At 40.8% G+C, this 16,156-nt stretch overlaps 1 protein-coding gene across 2 annotated transcripts in view; it reads right to left on the bottom strand.

Annotated features, from left to right (window-relative positions):
* Positions 1-16,156, bottom strand: part of POP1 (processing of precursor 1, ribonuclease P/MRP subunit (S. cerevisiae)) — a 44,305-nt gene that overhangs the window by 8,947 nt on the left and 19,202 nt on the right. For both annotated transcript variants that reach the window (XM_012000009.1, XM_012000010.1), the window contains exons 8-14: positions 14,735-14,991; positions 14,519-14,612; positions 11,304-11,415; positions 10,585-10,704; positions 4,849-4,964; positions 2,541-2,732; positions 961-1,115 (exon numbers count right to left, since the gene is read on the bottom strand). In XM_012000009.1, the coding sequence (XP_011855399.1) occupies positions 961-1,115; positions 2,541-2,732; positions 4,849-4,964; positions 10,585-10,704; positions 11,304-11,415; positions 14,519-14,612; positions 14,735-14,991 (1,046 nt within the window). The remainder of the gene's footprint in view (positions 1-960; positions 1,116-2,540; positions 2,733-4,848; positions 4,965-10,584; positions 10,705-11,303; positions 11,416-14,518; positions 14,613-14,734; positions 14,992-16,156) is intronic.

The following is a 16,156-nucleotide window of genomic DNA, read 5'->3' as shown; positions in this document are numbered from 1 at the left end:
TGGCTAGACACTGCAAATGCCACAATAAAGAGAGACAGCTTCTGTGCTTCTGGGAGCCTACAATTTAGGGGGCAACAAATTCCAAATGTTAGAATATACTTTGTAATATAAAGGAAATCATGACCCTCATTGGCCACACTTCCAGTGAAAAAATAAAAGTCTAAATGGATAGGTACTAAGATATAAAAACAGTGCTTGGCCAGGTACAGTGGCTCATACCTATAATCTTGGCACTTTGAGAGGCCGAGGCCGGTGCATCCATGGAAAACTGGTATTGAGACCAGCCTGGGCAACATGGTGAAACCCCATCTCTACAGAAAATACAGAAGTTAGCCAGGCACATTGGCACATGCCTTTACTCTCAGCTACACGGGTGAAGTGAAAGAATCACTTGAACCCAGGAGGCGGAGGTTTCAGTGAGCCAAGATCATACCACTGAACTCCAGCCTGGGCAACAGAGCAAGACCACCATCTCAAAAAACAAACAAACAAACAGTACTTATCTCTCTGGATGGCAGGACTATACCAATTTATCTTTTTATATATTTTCATAGTTTAATTAAAATTTTATAACTATATATTACTTCTATAATACGTTTCAAAAACACAATTTCCATTTTGGAGGGAGAGAGGGGTTGGTAGTAGAAATCTATTAACAAGTGTCTGAGACTCATGTCCAAGTTTAAGTGTACATTATTATTGATAGAAATAAATAACAAACAAAAGGGTTTATAACCAAAATGGGCCTATAAAAGCCAAACAGACATAAGACAATCTCCTCACTTAAGTAATATCTTCTCAATTATTTCTCAGTAATGCTGAACTCACTGAAAAGTCTATGAAAACTCCGTGTTAGATAATAAGAATTACCAAAGCCATCCTAATGCTTGGGATACCAATATAAGCAGGCACTTCTCTTCTCCTTAATACATTATCAAACTAGAGAAGCCAGTCTCTTACTTTTTGTACTTTTCAAGAAGATTCTTAGCTTGCTCTTCTGCAAACAGCATCCCGGCAGGGCAGTCTGGAAAATCGCCTGGGACATTAGGCGACCTCTTATACTGAGAATGCACTGCAGACTCTTTCAACCCTCCGACTCTCGCACCTCGATAGATCTAAAAGAAATGTCAAAAAGATACTGTCAGTCTACCAACTTAAAGTCAATTGCTTAATGTTTATATGGGGGAAAATGAGAAACAACCTAAATGCCCCTCAAAAGGAGAATGGATAGAAATACACACAATGGATTACCATGCAATAGTAAAAATGAATGAAATTGAGCTTCGTCATGCTTCATTAATAAATATGGAAAAGAATCTCAATGCCAAGTGAATACAGCAAGTTGCAAAATCATATATACAGTGAGGTATATACTTTAAAAATGTATCAAGTCGAAATAGTTACTTTATTGTGGGATACAAACATACTTCAATAAAGCTATAAAAATATGCATGGTAGCAGCAAACATCGAAATCAGAGGAGTGATTATTTTAAAAGGAGGGAGGGAAATGAAACTGGAGAGAGGTACACAGGGTGCATTGATGCATCTGTAGTGTTTTTATTTCTTAAGCCAGATGCTGGGTAAATGGCACACAGGCATCCACTACATCAGCATCTATTCTTTTTTGTATGCTTGCAAGCATCTCATAGTAAAAAATTAAGTAGGATTATTTTTAAATATTCCTACTCCTGAATGATTAACTGGATGTCCTTGCACTAGGCATGCTAAAAATTAATTACCGGCATGAATCTAAAAGTCTCACATGCCTTTTACACTCTCTAGGATCAAAGTAATATTTATTTATTTATTTTCATTTTTGAGGCAGAGTCTTGCTCTGTCACCCAGGCTGGAGTGCAGTGGTGTGATCTCAGCTCACTGCAACTCCGCCTCCCAGGTTCAAGGGATTCTTATGCCTCAGTCTCCCAAGAAGCCATCATACCCAGCTAATTTTTGTATTTTTAGTAAAGACGGGGTTTCACCATGTTGGCCAGGCTGGCCTCAAACTCCTGACCTCAAGTGATCTGCCCACCTCGGCCTCCCAAAGTGCTGGGATTATTACAGGCATGAACCACCACACCCAGCCTTCAAAGTAATATTTAAAATAACCAGGGAAAAAAAGACACATTCGATTCTAATAAAATTTTTAGCTGCAGTTGATAAATAGGGGTATAGGGTTATAGTTAACATTTTTAAAAAAAAGTATTCTGTCTGTAAAAGTTAAGTCCTTTGCTTTTAAACTATAACAAATTTCTTCAAATCAAATAGCTAGACATTTTTGTTGCCACTACTATTCAAAAATCAGGTCACTTTAAAAACCTCGACAATTAACGATATGTCAGCACAGGTCTTATAATGAGAACCTGGCTCCAGGAACTATATGTATGAAGTATCTTGTATCCGGGACTATAGCTCTAAGGGCAGAAATATACCACTCAATTCCTCCTAAGTTGTACATAAAGTCTGGAACATTTTGAGTACTTAGCATTTATTAGGAATCTATTTTAAATATTGCAACTGTTAGAATCAAAAAGTCACTTACAAATGGAATCCAGAAAGCCATGCCCCAGCCCTTTGGAAGTAGGACATCCCAGCCACTTCCCCAGCCTAGTCGGTCTTCACCAGTCACTTTTCCTGGCTGCTGAATCAAAAGTATAGGTATCTTGGATTCATGGGGACCTAAAATAAGCTGTGACCCAGGCACCAGCAATTCACTCCTCATCCGGTTTAAATCCTAAAGTGGAAGAAAATAATTCAAGACCAACAGCCCTAGTCTTCTGGGAGATCCTCCTGGGTCTCCCTATAAGCAGCTTTAGAAAGTTAAATGCTCTTTTAAAAAAGCAAGAGAAAAACATTCTCAATAAATAAATGTGAGCCATTTTAAGTATAAGGTATTCCTCCTACAGATATTTTCCTCTATACAAGTATTTAGGTAGAAATGCCAAATTGTCTTATATCATTCATTATCAGCATTCATTCTGTTGATCTCTTATATCAGGATTAATCTTATATGTTGATATTCTGTCCTTACATTGATTTTGATTAAGATTTGGTGTCATGAAGTAAAAAAGGTATAAACAATTAAGTGACACCTTCTCAAGGATGTGCAACTAGAGAAATGCACTGGCTCTTGAGAAAATTGCCCACCAGGTCTTAAAGAATCAAAATAGAAGATGGTTAAAATTATTGTTAAGGGGAATGTAGGGGGTGGATAACATCCTTTCAGACTTTTCTTGGAGCTGTAAAAAGAGATTAACAGGTAGGTAAGATGGCTATCACTCAGTTGAGAAAAAACTATGCAAGAGACTGCCTCCAGGCCATAGTCTAACTGCTACCTCATGAACGCTCTTCAAGCCAGGTCCAATCTTCTTTTTCACTTTCGGAGTTTCCGCTACCATCTATGTGTTAGTAATTCCAAACTATCTCTCTTTAGCCCTGACTTTTCCTTCTGGGATCGAAACCTGCCTCCTGGACCTCTGCTCTTGGGAAGTCCCACAGCCCCTCAAGCTCAAGATTGAACTCATCACCCTTCCACTGTATTTGCTCTCTTCCTGTATCCCCCACCTAGCTGAATGACACCACAATTCACACACTCCATTTATTCAGCCATTCAAATATTTACTGAGCACTTCTATGTCCCACACACTTTTCTAGAACCTGGAAATACATCAGTGAGCAAGTAAGACATGGCTCTGGCTCTCCTTTAGCTGAAATCCTAAATCCAAGCTAGAATATCAGGACCTAATCGACACGCCTCCTCCTTTCTCACCTCCCATCTTCCAACCAACCACCAAGCCTCGTCAATTTCACCTTCCAGGAATATGCGTTAAACCTCACCCTCTCCACTCCAGCCACATCGCCACAGTTCAGGCCCCCATCATGTCATACTTGAATATTTCAAGGGTCTTTTTAAGGCTATCCAACCCACAGTCTCCCTCCAGCTCCCTCACCTCCCATCTCCAACCCCTCAGTGCTGCCAGTGTGAAATCTCATCATGTCATGGCCAACCTTAAAACCTTTAAGGGTGTCCCACATCTCCAAATCCTTAAAAGGCTTCAAGGTCTTTCATGCTCTAGCCCCATTTGTGTCTTCAGCTTCATTTCTCACCCCGTTTCTGATTCCTAGCTCCTGATCCACTTGGAGAGTCTTCCTGGTTTCTGCCTGGGCTCCTACACGTGCTTTTCTCACTTCCTGCAATCTTATCTTCACTGAAACCTTGACTCTGCCTCCAAGAAGTCTGGTGACTTCTGGCTCCCATCTGAGAGTCAGTTCAAATGCCTGCTCTTCCATCCAGGAGGCCAGCCTCATTTTTCTCATCTGAGCTCAGTACCCCTTCTAGAGATTTCCTGAGTGCCCTGTACTTTCTTTGACCACATCTAAGTCATCTATCCCAGCATCTCACACAATGTCTGGCCCTGGAAGTTCCCCAATCATAGTAAAATTAAAGACAGAGAACATTTAAGGGAAAAGAAAACAATAAAAGAAAAACATATTTAAACCATGAGATCATTTCAAGAAAAAGTCTTTGTATTAACATTTTCTAGAGATTATTCTTACTTTATCTCTAAGAACAGAAAAAAATCACAGTATGTATCTTTATTCTTAGATTCTTATCCTTGGATAACAGATAAGATCCTTATTCTTATATCCCTATCCTAATCTTAGATTATCTCTAAGAACAGAAGAAAATCACAGTACAAATCATGAGTCAGGGATCAACAACTTGTTTGAAAACAAAAGAAAGTCTATGGAATTCTATGAAGTATGAAATAACTTTTTATGGTCTCTAGAATGATATATTTAACCTGTCATTCATGACTTTACCAATAATCCTTACACTAATTAGTTACCTGATCCGAGATTTTATTCTCTGTGACACTCTTACAGATATCTTGGTTCCAGATAAAGCTATGCGTACATTCCACAGGCACACCCTCCAGAAGCAGCTGTCTAACTTTCTCATTATCTAAGAGGGAAAAGAAATAGCCTTCAAACCACATCCTTCAGATCAATGAAGTCAAACTCCAAACGTTGGCAGTAGGCCTTTTGTTACAAAACAATATTTCATAGGCATTTACTTAGTTTAGAAGAATTTACTTGACAAGAAATTAAGTTATTCTTATAGTCAGTTTTACAGTCTATGACATAGCAAAGGCTCCTAAGCAGTTTTCTTTGGTATTGATTTTTCATGTATAAGATGCAAATATCACAATATTAAATTGCCTCCAAAAAACTGCCTAATTCCACATGCAAGATAATCAAATTCTAGTAGCCACTGCAAAGGCAAACACTATGGCACATTAAGCCAGGCATGGTGGTGCACACCTGTAATTCCAGCCACTTGGGAGGCTAAGGGGGGAGGGTCACTTAAGACCAGGAGTTTAAGTCCAGCTGGGCCACATAGCAAGACCCCATCTCTAAATAATAATATGCCATATTATAAATACATGTCATATTTCAGCTACTGGCTTCAGGGCTTTGTGTATCATTCCTCATCCAATGGTGGTGAGCCAACAGATATCATCATCTTCTCTTCTGCCCCATTATTTTAAGTCTCTGATAACCTATTTATATTGAACTACTTATTCCTTTCTGTAAAATGTATTTTTGCATCCATTTTTTTTTTTCTTTGAGACAGAGTCTCACTCTGTCGCCCAGCCTGGAGTGCAGTGGCGCAGTCTTAGTTCACTGCAACCTCCCCCTCCCAGGTTCACATGATTCTCCTGCCTCAGCCTCCCAAGTAGCTGGGATCACAGGCACGTGTCACCACTGTCGGCTAATTTTGCTATTTTTAGTAGAGACAGGATTTCGCCATGTTGGCCAGGCTGGTCTCGAACTCCTGACCTCAAGTGATCCACCTGCCTCGGCCTCCCAAAGTGCTGGGATTACAGGTGTGAGCCACCGTGCCCAGCCTCATACCTTTAAAATAAGCATATTTTCAGTGATACATAGTATTTTATCCCTTCAAATAAGCTGTACCATTCTAGCAAGTACTCAAGCAGAAAGAGGAAGAAACTTTATCAGTGACAAGCTTCTATATTGATAGAAGGAACTTCCTACATGCAGTCATTTAATCCCCAGGGAAAAGTATCTCCCAAATCTTATTTTGTTGAACTGATGAATTTTCATTAGAAAAAAAAGGCAATTTTTGAGTTTGGGTTATGGTTCTAAACTGTCCACAAAGAAACATCACTCAAAGGCACATACCTGCCTGCATGGGTCTGATGGCTAGTAAAAAATAAGTTGGGAGCAATTGGGCCATAGTGTGACAGATTTTAAGGGAGAACAAAGTTAGAAAAAAATTAAGTTGATGAAAAGAACTGAGATTAAAAACTGTTTAAAAGCCACAACAGGCCAGGCACAATGGCTCATGTCTATAATCCCAGCACTTTGAGAGGCCAAGGCGGGCAGATTGCTTCAGCTCAGGAGTTCAAGACCAGCCTGGGCAACATGGCAAAACCCTGTCTCTACAAGAATTAGCTGGGTGTGGTGGTGTGTGCCTGTAGTCCCAGCTACTTGAGAGGCTGAGGTAGGAGGATGGCTTGAGCCCAGGAGGCAGAAGTTGCAGTGAGCTGAGATCGTGCCACTCCACTCCAGCCTGGGTGACAGAGCCAGACCCTGTCTCAAAAAAAATAAAGCAAAATAAAAAATTTTTAAAAGCCACAGCAGCTTCAGTACACTGCTCTTCCTCACAGAGATAACCACCATCAGATCCTCACGCCACAGTGCTATGTGCTGCAGGTTCACATGGCCTATCTAGGAGCAGTCAAGCGCCACTTCCAACAGCCTGGGTACCCAGAGTGCTTTCCTGTGGAGCACCGCCACGCATTTGGGGTCATGATTGGGATTTTAGTCAGACTAAGCTGCAAACAAGAGATAGTTGATACTTACGGTATAAAGACCCAGGAAAGTACTACCTCATCTTCAAATATTCTAAAAGATAATAATAGACAGGTCTGGAAAAAGTGGCTTATGCCTGTAATCCTAGCACTTTGGTAGGCTGAGTTGGGAGGATCACTTGAGCCTACAAGTTCAAGACCAGCCTGGGCAATTTAGTGAGACCCTGTCTCTACAAAAAGTTAAAAATTAGCCAGGCATAGTGGTACGTGCCTATAATCCCAGCTACTTGGGGGGCTGAGGTGGGAGGATCGCTTGAGTCTGGGAGGTCAAGGCTGCAGTGAGCCATGATTGCGCCACTGCACTTAGGTCTGGGTGACAGAGTGAGACTCTGTCTCAAAAATAAAATAATAATAATGATAATAATAATAACAGATAAAACAAAGTAGACAGTATATCCAGACAAGGGAATATTATTGAGCTAAAAAGAAATGCGCTATTGAGCCATGCGAAACACAGAGGAATTTTTTGTTTTTTTAAGATGGAGTCTTGCTCTGTTGCCCAGACTGGAGCGCAGTGGCGCAATCTCAGCTCACTGCAGCCTCTGCCTCCCAAGTTCAAGCTATTCTCCTGCCTTGGCCTCCTGAGTAGCTGGGATTACAGGCACCCATCACTATGCAAATTTTTTTTTTTTTTTTTTTTTTTTAGTAAAGACAGGGTTTCACCATGTTAGCCAAGCTGGTCTTGAACTCCTGACCACAGGTGATCTGCCCGCCTCAGCCTCCCAAAGTGCTGGGATTACAGGCATGAGGCACCATGCCTGGCCTACATAGAGGAAATGTAAGTGCATATTACTAAGTGAAAGAAGCCGATCTGAAAAGGCTATGTACTGTATGATTCCATTTATATAATATTCTAAAACACACAAAACTATGGAGGTAGTAAAAAGATCAGTGGTTACCAGAAGTTAGGGGTAAAGAAAGGATGAATAGGCAGAGCACACAGGATTTGGAAGGCAGTGAATCTATTCTGTATGATGCTATTATGGTGAGTATGTCATTACACCTTTGTCAAAATCAATAGAGTATATATACCACCAGGAGTGAACCCTAATACAAACTGAGGACTTTAGGTGATAATGATGTGTTAATGTCGGTTCATGGACTGTAACAAACGTACCACTCTAGTAAGGACATGGACTGTGTGGTGGCGGTGCATAGAGGGGGATGGAAGTTCATGGGATCTTAGTACTTCATGCTCAATTTTGCTGTGAACCTAAAGCTGCATTAAAAAATAAAGTCTATTTACAACAAAGTGGAGTATGTCTGAAGGCTAAGGGGAAGGCCCTTTTAGGTCAATAGTCTTTACTGGGAAGAGAAAAACAATACCCCCAGCTGAGACTCACATCAGCACCCTAGAATCAGTACCCACATCAGTGTGCCTAGAATGACTGCCACTTGTGAATGTAATTCTGAGTCCTTCCCCCAGACTCATATAAAGCATGTTTTCTTTCACAGACAGAAGTTCTTGAATTGATTATATTAACTCCAGAATGTGACTTAAAGACTGAAGACAGGCGCTGGCTTTCTTCTTTCTTAAACGTGTTTAAAGATCACCAAATGTTACATTAAAGTTTCTTTTAATGAGTTTTACTCAGAGAAGCAAAGGTAACCAGTAAAAGGCTTTCTCATTTGGAAATCAAATAAAACCAAAGTTATAGCCTTCAGATTAAACTATTTTAAATAAAATACGCAAAACAGTTCAAAGGGCCCAGGGGAAGCGGAGAAATGACTGCTAACTGGGCACTGCTCAAGTCCACTGCAGGTCAGTGCTCTCAAAGTGCTTGCAAGAGCTCTAAAATATAAAGGACGACCTGCAGCCTAGCACGCCAAAGGTACCACCCTTCCATGTTTTGGGTAGTACCGGAAAGTCCAAAGAGTGTTCAAAGGGAAAGATGATAAGCCCACGAGCATGATGTAAATTCAGTATTTCCTAAAGGAAATTGATCTCTCACAGGTAAGAACTAATTAAAATAATCCATCAAAGCAAAATGGCAAATACTAAAGATCGCAAATAAAATAACAGCTAGTACGGCAGAAATTATATTTTTAAATCTCACCTAGAAAACCAGTTACTTATATAGTGAAATGTTGTGTTAATAAAGTTGAAAAGATTTGCAGAAACACATTATTAAGATTTAATTCAAATTCTAGAACCAGCTGATCAAGCAAACTTTTCCAAAGCATCTAAGAATATTCATTATCACTTCAGGTTCTTCATGTACCCTCCCTTTTAAAAGCTCTCTAGCTGGGAATGGTGGCTCACACCTGTAATCCCAGCACTTTGGGAGGCCGAGGCAGAAGGATTGCTTGACTTCAGGAGTCAAATTAAATCACGTTTTTCAAGATAGACTTTTAATTTTCCTTGAGCTGATTCATATTAAAACAAAAGCCTTAGAAAGGATTTAATAATCACCTCATTCCAAAAAAGGATTTGAGGTAGCAAGAGAAACTAAGTAGAGTTTATAGCTTTAAGGTGATTATAATAGTCAACATTTAATGGTGTAGTAAATGCTGCAACTTTTACGTTGTACCAGACCACATCGATATTAAAAAAGAAAAGAAAAGAAAGAGGCAATGACTCACTGAGTGAAGTCTTAGGTTTCATAATTAACTAACTTACCTATATATCTTCAAACTCCTCTCTCATCCAATCCACCTTTTATGTGAAGTTCTGACAGAGTAATTTATTGCCCCCTCAATAAGCTATCTAACTACATTTTAAAAAAATTCTGGGTCGGGTGTGGTGGCTCATGCCTGTAATCCCAGCACTTTGGGAGGCTGAACTGGGTGGATCACCTGAGGTCAGGAGTTTGAGATCAGCCTGGCTAACATGGTGAATCCCCATCTCTACGAAAAATACAAAAAAAATTAGCCAGGCCTTGTGGTGGACGCCTGTAATCCCAGCTACTCGGGAGGCTGAGGCAGGAGAATCGCTTGAACCTGAGACGCAGAGGTAGAAGTGATCACGCCATTGCACTCCAGCCTGGGTGACAAGAGCAAGACTCTATCTCAAAAAAAAAAATTCTGAAGTCATTACAACACAAACCTGTACTTTACCTCCAAAGATTGCCATGGTAATTTTAATTATTCCTCCAACTGATCATGTTTAAATGACAGTAAATACAATGAGACATTATCAAAATTTCCACCAATCTCAGATCAGAACAAAATTTTAGCCAGCCCCTTACCCACCTCCTATGCCACCCCAGCCAAACAACTTTCTCAGGCCATTCTACTTAGTCTAAACCAAAACATCTTATATTTCAGCACCTGGGATGGCCTTGCCAGGATTCGAACCTGGATCATCTGTATGGTCAGACAGAGGCTTCCACTGAGCACAAGACCAGCTTCGGGTGCAGATCCCTTCCTCACAATTAAAATTCTGAAACGCCAGACATTTTCAGAGAACGTAGTTTGCAGAGAGACAGGTTTTACTAGATACTAAAAAAAGAGAACTCGGAAAATAAAATGAACATAAGTATCAGGCTACATGTTTTACAGCTAAAAGACACTTCCACACGTACCATTTCCTCAGATCATAATCAGTTTGTAAAGTGGGCAGGTAAGGAGACTGCCCTAATTTTTTACAGATGAAGTTACTGGAGATGTGTCAGAGACAGAACTCTTCTAATAAGACTGGCCTGCTCAAAATCGTAAGGAAAACCTGGGGTGTTTTTAGAACTTTACCTTGGCATTTTTCTGGATTGGGCAAAGCTTTGGACTTCTTTTGGGGCAAATTTATTCGAGGATCCCCAACTGTCAGTCCCAGAATAGTACCTGCCGGAATTTCTGCTGGTGATGTTATTCCTTTAACAACAACAAAAAGAACAAAAACAACCAAAAGAAGCTTACAGAAGGTCATTCATAATACATCTATATTTGTTTGTATTTTTAAATCTTTCAGATTTTCCAATGAAACGTTTTTCTTGGACTAATTACTTAAAAGCATGTATTCCCTCTCTTCCCATTGATACTTTTAGAGAATAAGTTAACATTCATAAAGAATGAGGTTTCTCACAAAAAAACATGAAGCCAACATAAAAAAAAGGTTCTTTTATGAAATGAACACATATGCTTCTATCAGTGATAACTATAGCAGCTATGAGCAAAAACGCAGTTGTGTGCAGGTAAGTACAGAGTTTAGGTCAGTACCTGGCGTATGCATTTATCTCCACTATCAGAATGCCAGTTACTTAGAATATGAACATCTCATTTGTTTGTTGTTTCATGACCAGGCATGAATATAGTGCTTATTCACTGAGTTCAGTCCCTCTCTTACTTGGTCCTCTTGCTGTGTCACAATAGCAGCAGGTTAAAAAGCAACACTACACGTTGGAGGCCCAACTGCAAAAGGCTCTTTTAGCCCCCTTCGCTCCCCAACACAACCCGATCTTCCCTTTGTATACCTCCCAACAACTCGAAAATGGCTTCTTGTCTGCAATGAAGAGAAACGCTGTCAGGATTCTTACAGGTTTCTATCCACCAGCGGTGAGGTGTCTCCTCTGTGTCCTCTCCCACCTGAAAAACAACAACCGCTATTCACCGGGCGAACAATGAATCCACCTTCATAATTTTGTCATGGTTGTGATATCAGCCCCCACTCTTTCTTCTTCTGTGTGTGGAAATGAATGTGTTATGGGGTGAACCAGGGAAGCTGCCACTATACTTAACATAGTAGCTGATACCAGACTGCTCTTTCAGTTAGCAGCAAGGATATAGTATTACACTTCTCTCAAGATTTCACATGAGGAAAATCATCTATGGCTTTCATAGACTAACTCACTAAGATACTTCACACCCAGTCTCTCCAGAGCACAGTACCAACAAAGGAGGCCTTGCTCCTCTCTTACCTTTTTTTTTTTTTTGACACAGTCTCACTCTGTCACCCAGTCTGGAGTGCAGTGGCCCGATCACGGTTCACTGCAGCCTCAATCTCCCAGGCTCAAGTGATTCTCCCACTTCAGCCTCTCAAGTGGCTGGGAGCTGGAACTACAGTCACACGCCACCATGGCCAGCTAATTTTTTAAACTTATTTTTTGTAGATACATTGTCTCACTATGGTGCCCAGGCTGGTCTTGAATTTCTGGGCTCAAGCAATCAACCCACCTCAGCCTTCCAATGAGCTGGGATTTCAGGTGTGAGCCACCGCGCCTGGCCCTCTTCCACTAGAGCTAACTTCATCATCTCCAATGTAAGCAATAAAATGTTCCTCACCGAAGGAAAATCAAACCAGTACCTCTTGAAGAACTCTCCAGATAAAGGATATACTACTACTACAGTATTCCTAGAAATGTTTATCTTTTCCACATGGAACTAGGAATTGAGGAAGATTTCAAAAAGCTCTTCAAGTATCATGTGCATGGCAAGAAGGGAATCTATAGCCACAACTCATGCTGAAGTTCATTGAAGTAAGATGTGCACTTACAGATCCTAAAGAAGCAATCATGGCCGGGTGCAGTGGCTCACGCCTGTAATGACAGCATTTTGGGTGGCCGAGGCAGGCGGATCACTTGAGGCCGGGAGTTGGAGACCAGCCTGGCCAATATGGCAAAACCTCTACTAAAAATACACAAAAAATTAGCCAGGTGTGTTGGCTGGCGCCTGTAATCCCAGCTACTCAGGAGGCTGAGGTATGAGAACTGCTTGAACCTAAGAGGTGGAGGTTGTAGTGAGCTGAGATTGTGCCACTGCATGCCAGCCTGGGTGACACAGCGAGACTCTGTCTCACAAAAAAAAAAAAAGCAAAAGCAAAGGTACCATTTACTCACAGAAACTCAGGTAGCACAGCTTAGTGGTTTACAGTACAGGCTCTGGAACCAAACTTCGTAGGTTCAAATCTTTGCTCCACAACTTATTAGCTACTACGGGGCACCCTCTCTGTGCCAGGCATTGTGCTAAGCACTGGGGAGAGAGTAAAAAACAGGACCAACCCTATCCTCACCCTTATGAAGCTCACAGTCTCGTGAGAGACACAGACATTACATAAATACACAAATCCATACATACATATTGAGGAAATTTGCAAGATGCTCTGAAAACAACAGGAAGGATGTAGTTTACCTTGGGGGATCAGGAAAGGATGCTAGAGGGAAATGTTAGAGACTGAAACCTGAAGAATGAGGACGGTTCAGCCAAGCAAAGAGTGGTGGAGGCAGAATGCTCAGTAGTTGGAAGAAAAAAACAGGTGCAAAGGCTCTAAGGGAGACAAGAACTGACATTCTAGAACCTGAAAGAAGGTCAGGGTGGCTGAAGTGTAGAAGGTGAGAAGAAATGAGGCCTCAGAGGCAAGAAGGCACAAGATTACGTGGGTCACATTGAGCACTTTGGATTTTATCTTAATTACAATGAGAAGCTATTCAAAAACTTTTTATCAGGAAGCAACAAGAGGTGAATAAATTATCAAAAAATCACTCTGCCTCCTGTGTGGAGAATGGGCTGAAAAAGAGGAGGAATGGAGGAAACTTAAGGTTCCCTCTAGAATCCTTTCCTGATCCCCTAAGTGTTCAGGTAAGAGACAACACTGGTTGAGAGTAGAGCAGAGGCAGTGAAGATGGAGAAAAGTAGCTTTTGTATTTTAAAAACTTCTAAAAACTCAGAATCTATTCAGCTCTATCATCATATTTGACCATGTCAAGTCAGTGAGAGGCACAGGCATTGAAAAGTTAATTGCACTAAGACCAGAAAACAAACAGGACCTGAATCTAGTCTCTATGCTAGCCACTTGCCAATAGAGCTACTCAGACTTAATTTTTAGTTAATTAAAGTTAAGTAAAGGTATAAATTCAGTCCCTCAGTCACTCCAGCCACAATTCAAGTATTCAACTGCCACATGTGGCTAACGGCTATCGTACTGGACAGCACAAAGGAACATCATCCTCACAGAAAGCTCTACTGGAAGTTCTGCCCTAGACATAGTGCTCTTAACCTTTTTAGGGATTCTAGAGTCCTAAAACTAGCCCCAGAAAACCAGCCGGGTGTGGTGGCTCACATCTGTAATCCCAGCATTTTGGGAGGCCAAAGTGGGTGGATCACCTGAGGTTAGGAGTTCAAGACCAGCCTGGTCAACATGGTGAAACACTGTCTCTACTAAAAATACAAAAATTAGCTGGACCTGGTGGTGCGCACCTATAGTCTCAGCTACTCGGGAGGCTGAGGCAAGAGAAGCGCTTGAACCCGGGAGGCAGAGGGTGCAGTGAGCTAAGATCGCACCACTGCACTCCAGCCTGGGCGACGGAACGTGACTCCATCTCGGGAAAAAAAAAAAAAAAAGAAAGAAAGAAAGAAAACCTACGTGGCACAAGCACAAATGCACAAAATCTGGCACACAATTTCAGGGATTTTAGAGACTCCCTACCTATGAAGCCGAAGTTAAGACCCTCTACAAGGCTCATAGCTACCAGAGCAGTCTGTATTTAAAAAAGAACAGTCAGTTTACTGATCATATCCACTTAGTTGTGGTCTTCTAAGAGAAGTGAAAGATAACAAAATCTTTGATAATAAGTAGGGAAATAAACATCTAAAAGCCATGGCCCAAAATGTTACCAAATTATATATTAGGTTTCACAAATTTGACAGGAAAAACATAATTAGAATAAAACACTACCGTCACTTTTACTCTTACAGTGTGGACAGAAGCAGCTTTTATTGCTTCAGTTAGGATGGAGTGGGAAAGTGGCCCAATCAGCCGGAATCTGTTCATCTCCATCGTCAAATCGCTGAAAAAGAAAGAAGATCTTAAAATGGAAACTTCCATCACACAACATCTGTGCCACTGACAAAAACAGAGCAAGTTTTCACTGAAAATATTCAGTAGGTTCAAAGTAAATTCAACTCATACCTGATTACAATGCCTGTGGTTGGAGAGATCCAAGCGTATGGTAGACATGGATCTCTAGTTCCATCGCCAATAATTTTTTTAATTGGTTTAGCATTTTCTCCATCATCTTTCCTTTTTCTTTTCTTGCCAATTTTCTCATCAGGCAATTCAGTTTGGCTTTTTTCTTGGGATTGTGTCAGAAGGGGGTCAGCGATGCAGACAGTTGATTTGACGGGTTCCACGCACTGGCACGCTGCTTTTATTTCCTCTAAGATATCCTAAAAATATATTTAAATATTCACTTTAAAATCCTGAAATTTAAATATATTATGACAAATTTAGTTGGGTTACGTTTTTTTTTTTTTTTATCGTTTTAAAAATTAACATTTTTGGCTGGGCATGGTGGCTCATACCTGTAATCCCAGCACTTTGGGAGGCCAAGGCAGGTAGATCGCCTGAGGTCAGGAGTTCGAGACCAGCCTGACCAACATGGCAAAACTCCATCTCTACTAAAAAGTACAAAAACTAGTTGGGTGTGGTGGCAGGCACCTGTAATCTCTGCTACTCAGGAGGCTGAGGAAGGAGAATCGCTTGAACCTGGGAGGCAGAGGTTGCAGTGAGCTGAGATCATGCCATCGCAATCCAGCCTGAGCAACAGAGCGAGACTCCATCTCAAAAAAAAAATTCACATTTTTATCCCTTCACAGATTAACTTAAATTAATCACCAAAAAGCTTTTTTGGACCAGGTGTGGTGGCTCACATCTGTAATCCCAGCACTTTGGGAAGCTGAGGTGGGAGGATGGCTTCCGCCCAGGAGTTTGAGACCACCCTGGACAACATAGGGAGACCTTGTTTCTACACAAAATAAAAAAATATTTAGGTGGACACGGTGGCATACCCCTGTAGTCTAAGCTACTCAGGAGGCTGAGGTAGGAGGATCACTTGAGCCCAGGAAGTAGAGGCTGCAGTGGGCTATGACTGCACCACTGCACTCAAGTCTCAATGACAGAGCAAAACCCTGTCTCAAAAAATATATATATATTTTAATCTAATTTTAATTTTTTAAAAAAGCGTTTTGGGGTGTTCTGAGTAGTGCATGTCACTTTAAACAAAAAAAATTGAAATTTAAAATTTAAAATGGGTTAGGGCTGGGGTTAGGGGTAGGGTTAGTCAAATATTATGAAAACAACATGATCACTCTGACTAAATTTTTTTTAAGTAGTGAGTATGCTAAAGAAGGGAAGCTAAGCTGAATTCAGTGTGAAAAATCATCAGAAGTACTCAGAAATAGCTTTTCATTATCAAATAGGCTCCAATTAGCACCTAGATACTAGTGAACCACTTCAGTCATGGTAGAAACATTAGTTCCAATTCAACATTTCAAATAATTAGCATAAGGCTGGTTTTTATCTCTACTTCTACTTATGACTTACTAAAAATAT

The sequence above is a fragment of the Mandrillus leucophaeus genome, unplaced genomic scaffold (genome assembly GCF_000951045.1).
Source record: "Mandrillus leucophaeus isolate KB7577 unplaced genomic scaffold, Mleu.le_1.0 Scaffold611, whole genome shotgun sequence".
Lineage (NCBI taxonomy): Eukaryota > Metazoa > Chordata > Mammalia > Primates > Cercopithecidae > Mandrillus > Mandrillus leucophaeus.
Note: the sequence above shows the minus strand (reverse complement) of the source record. Positions and strands in the feature narration are given on the sequence as shown.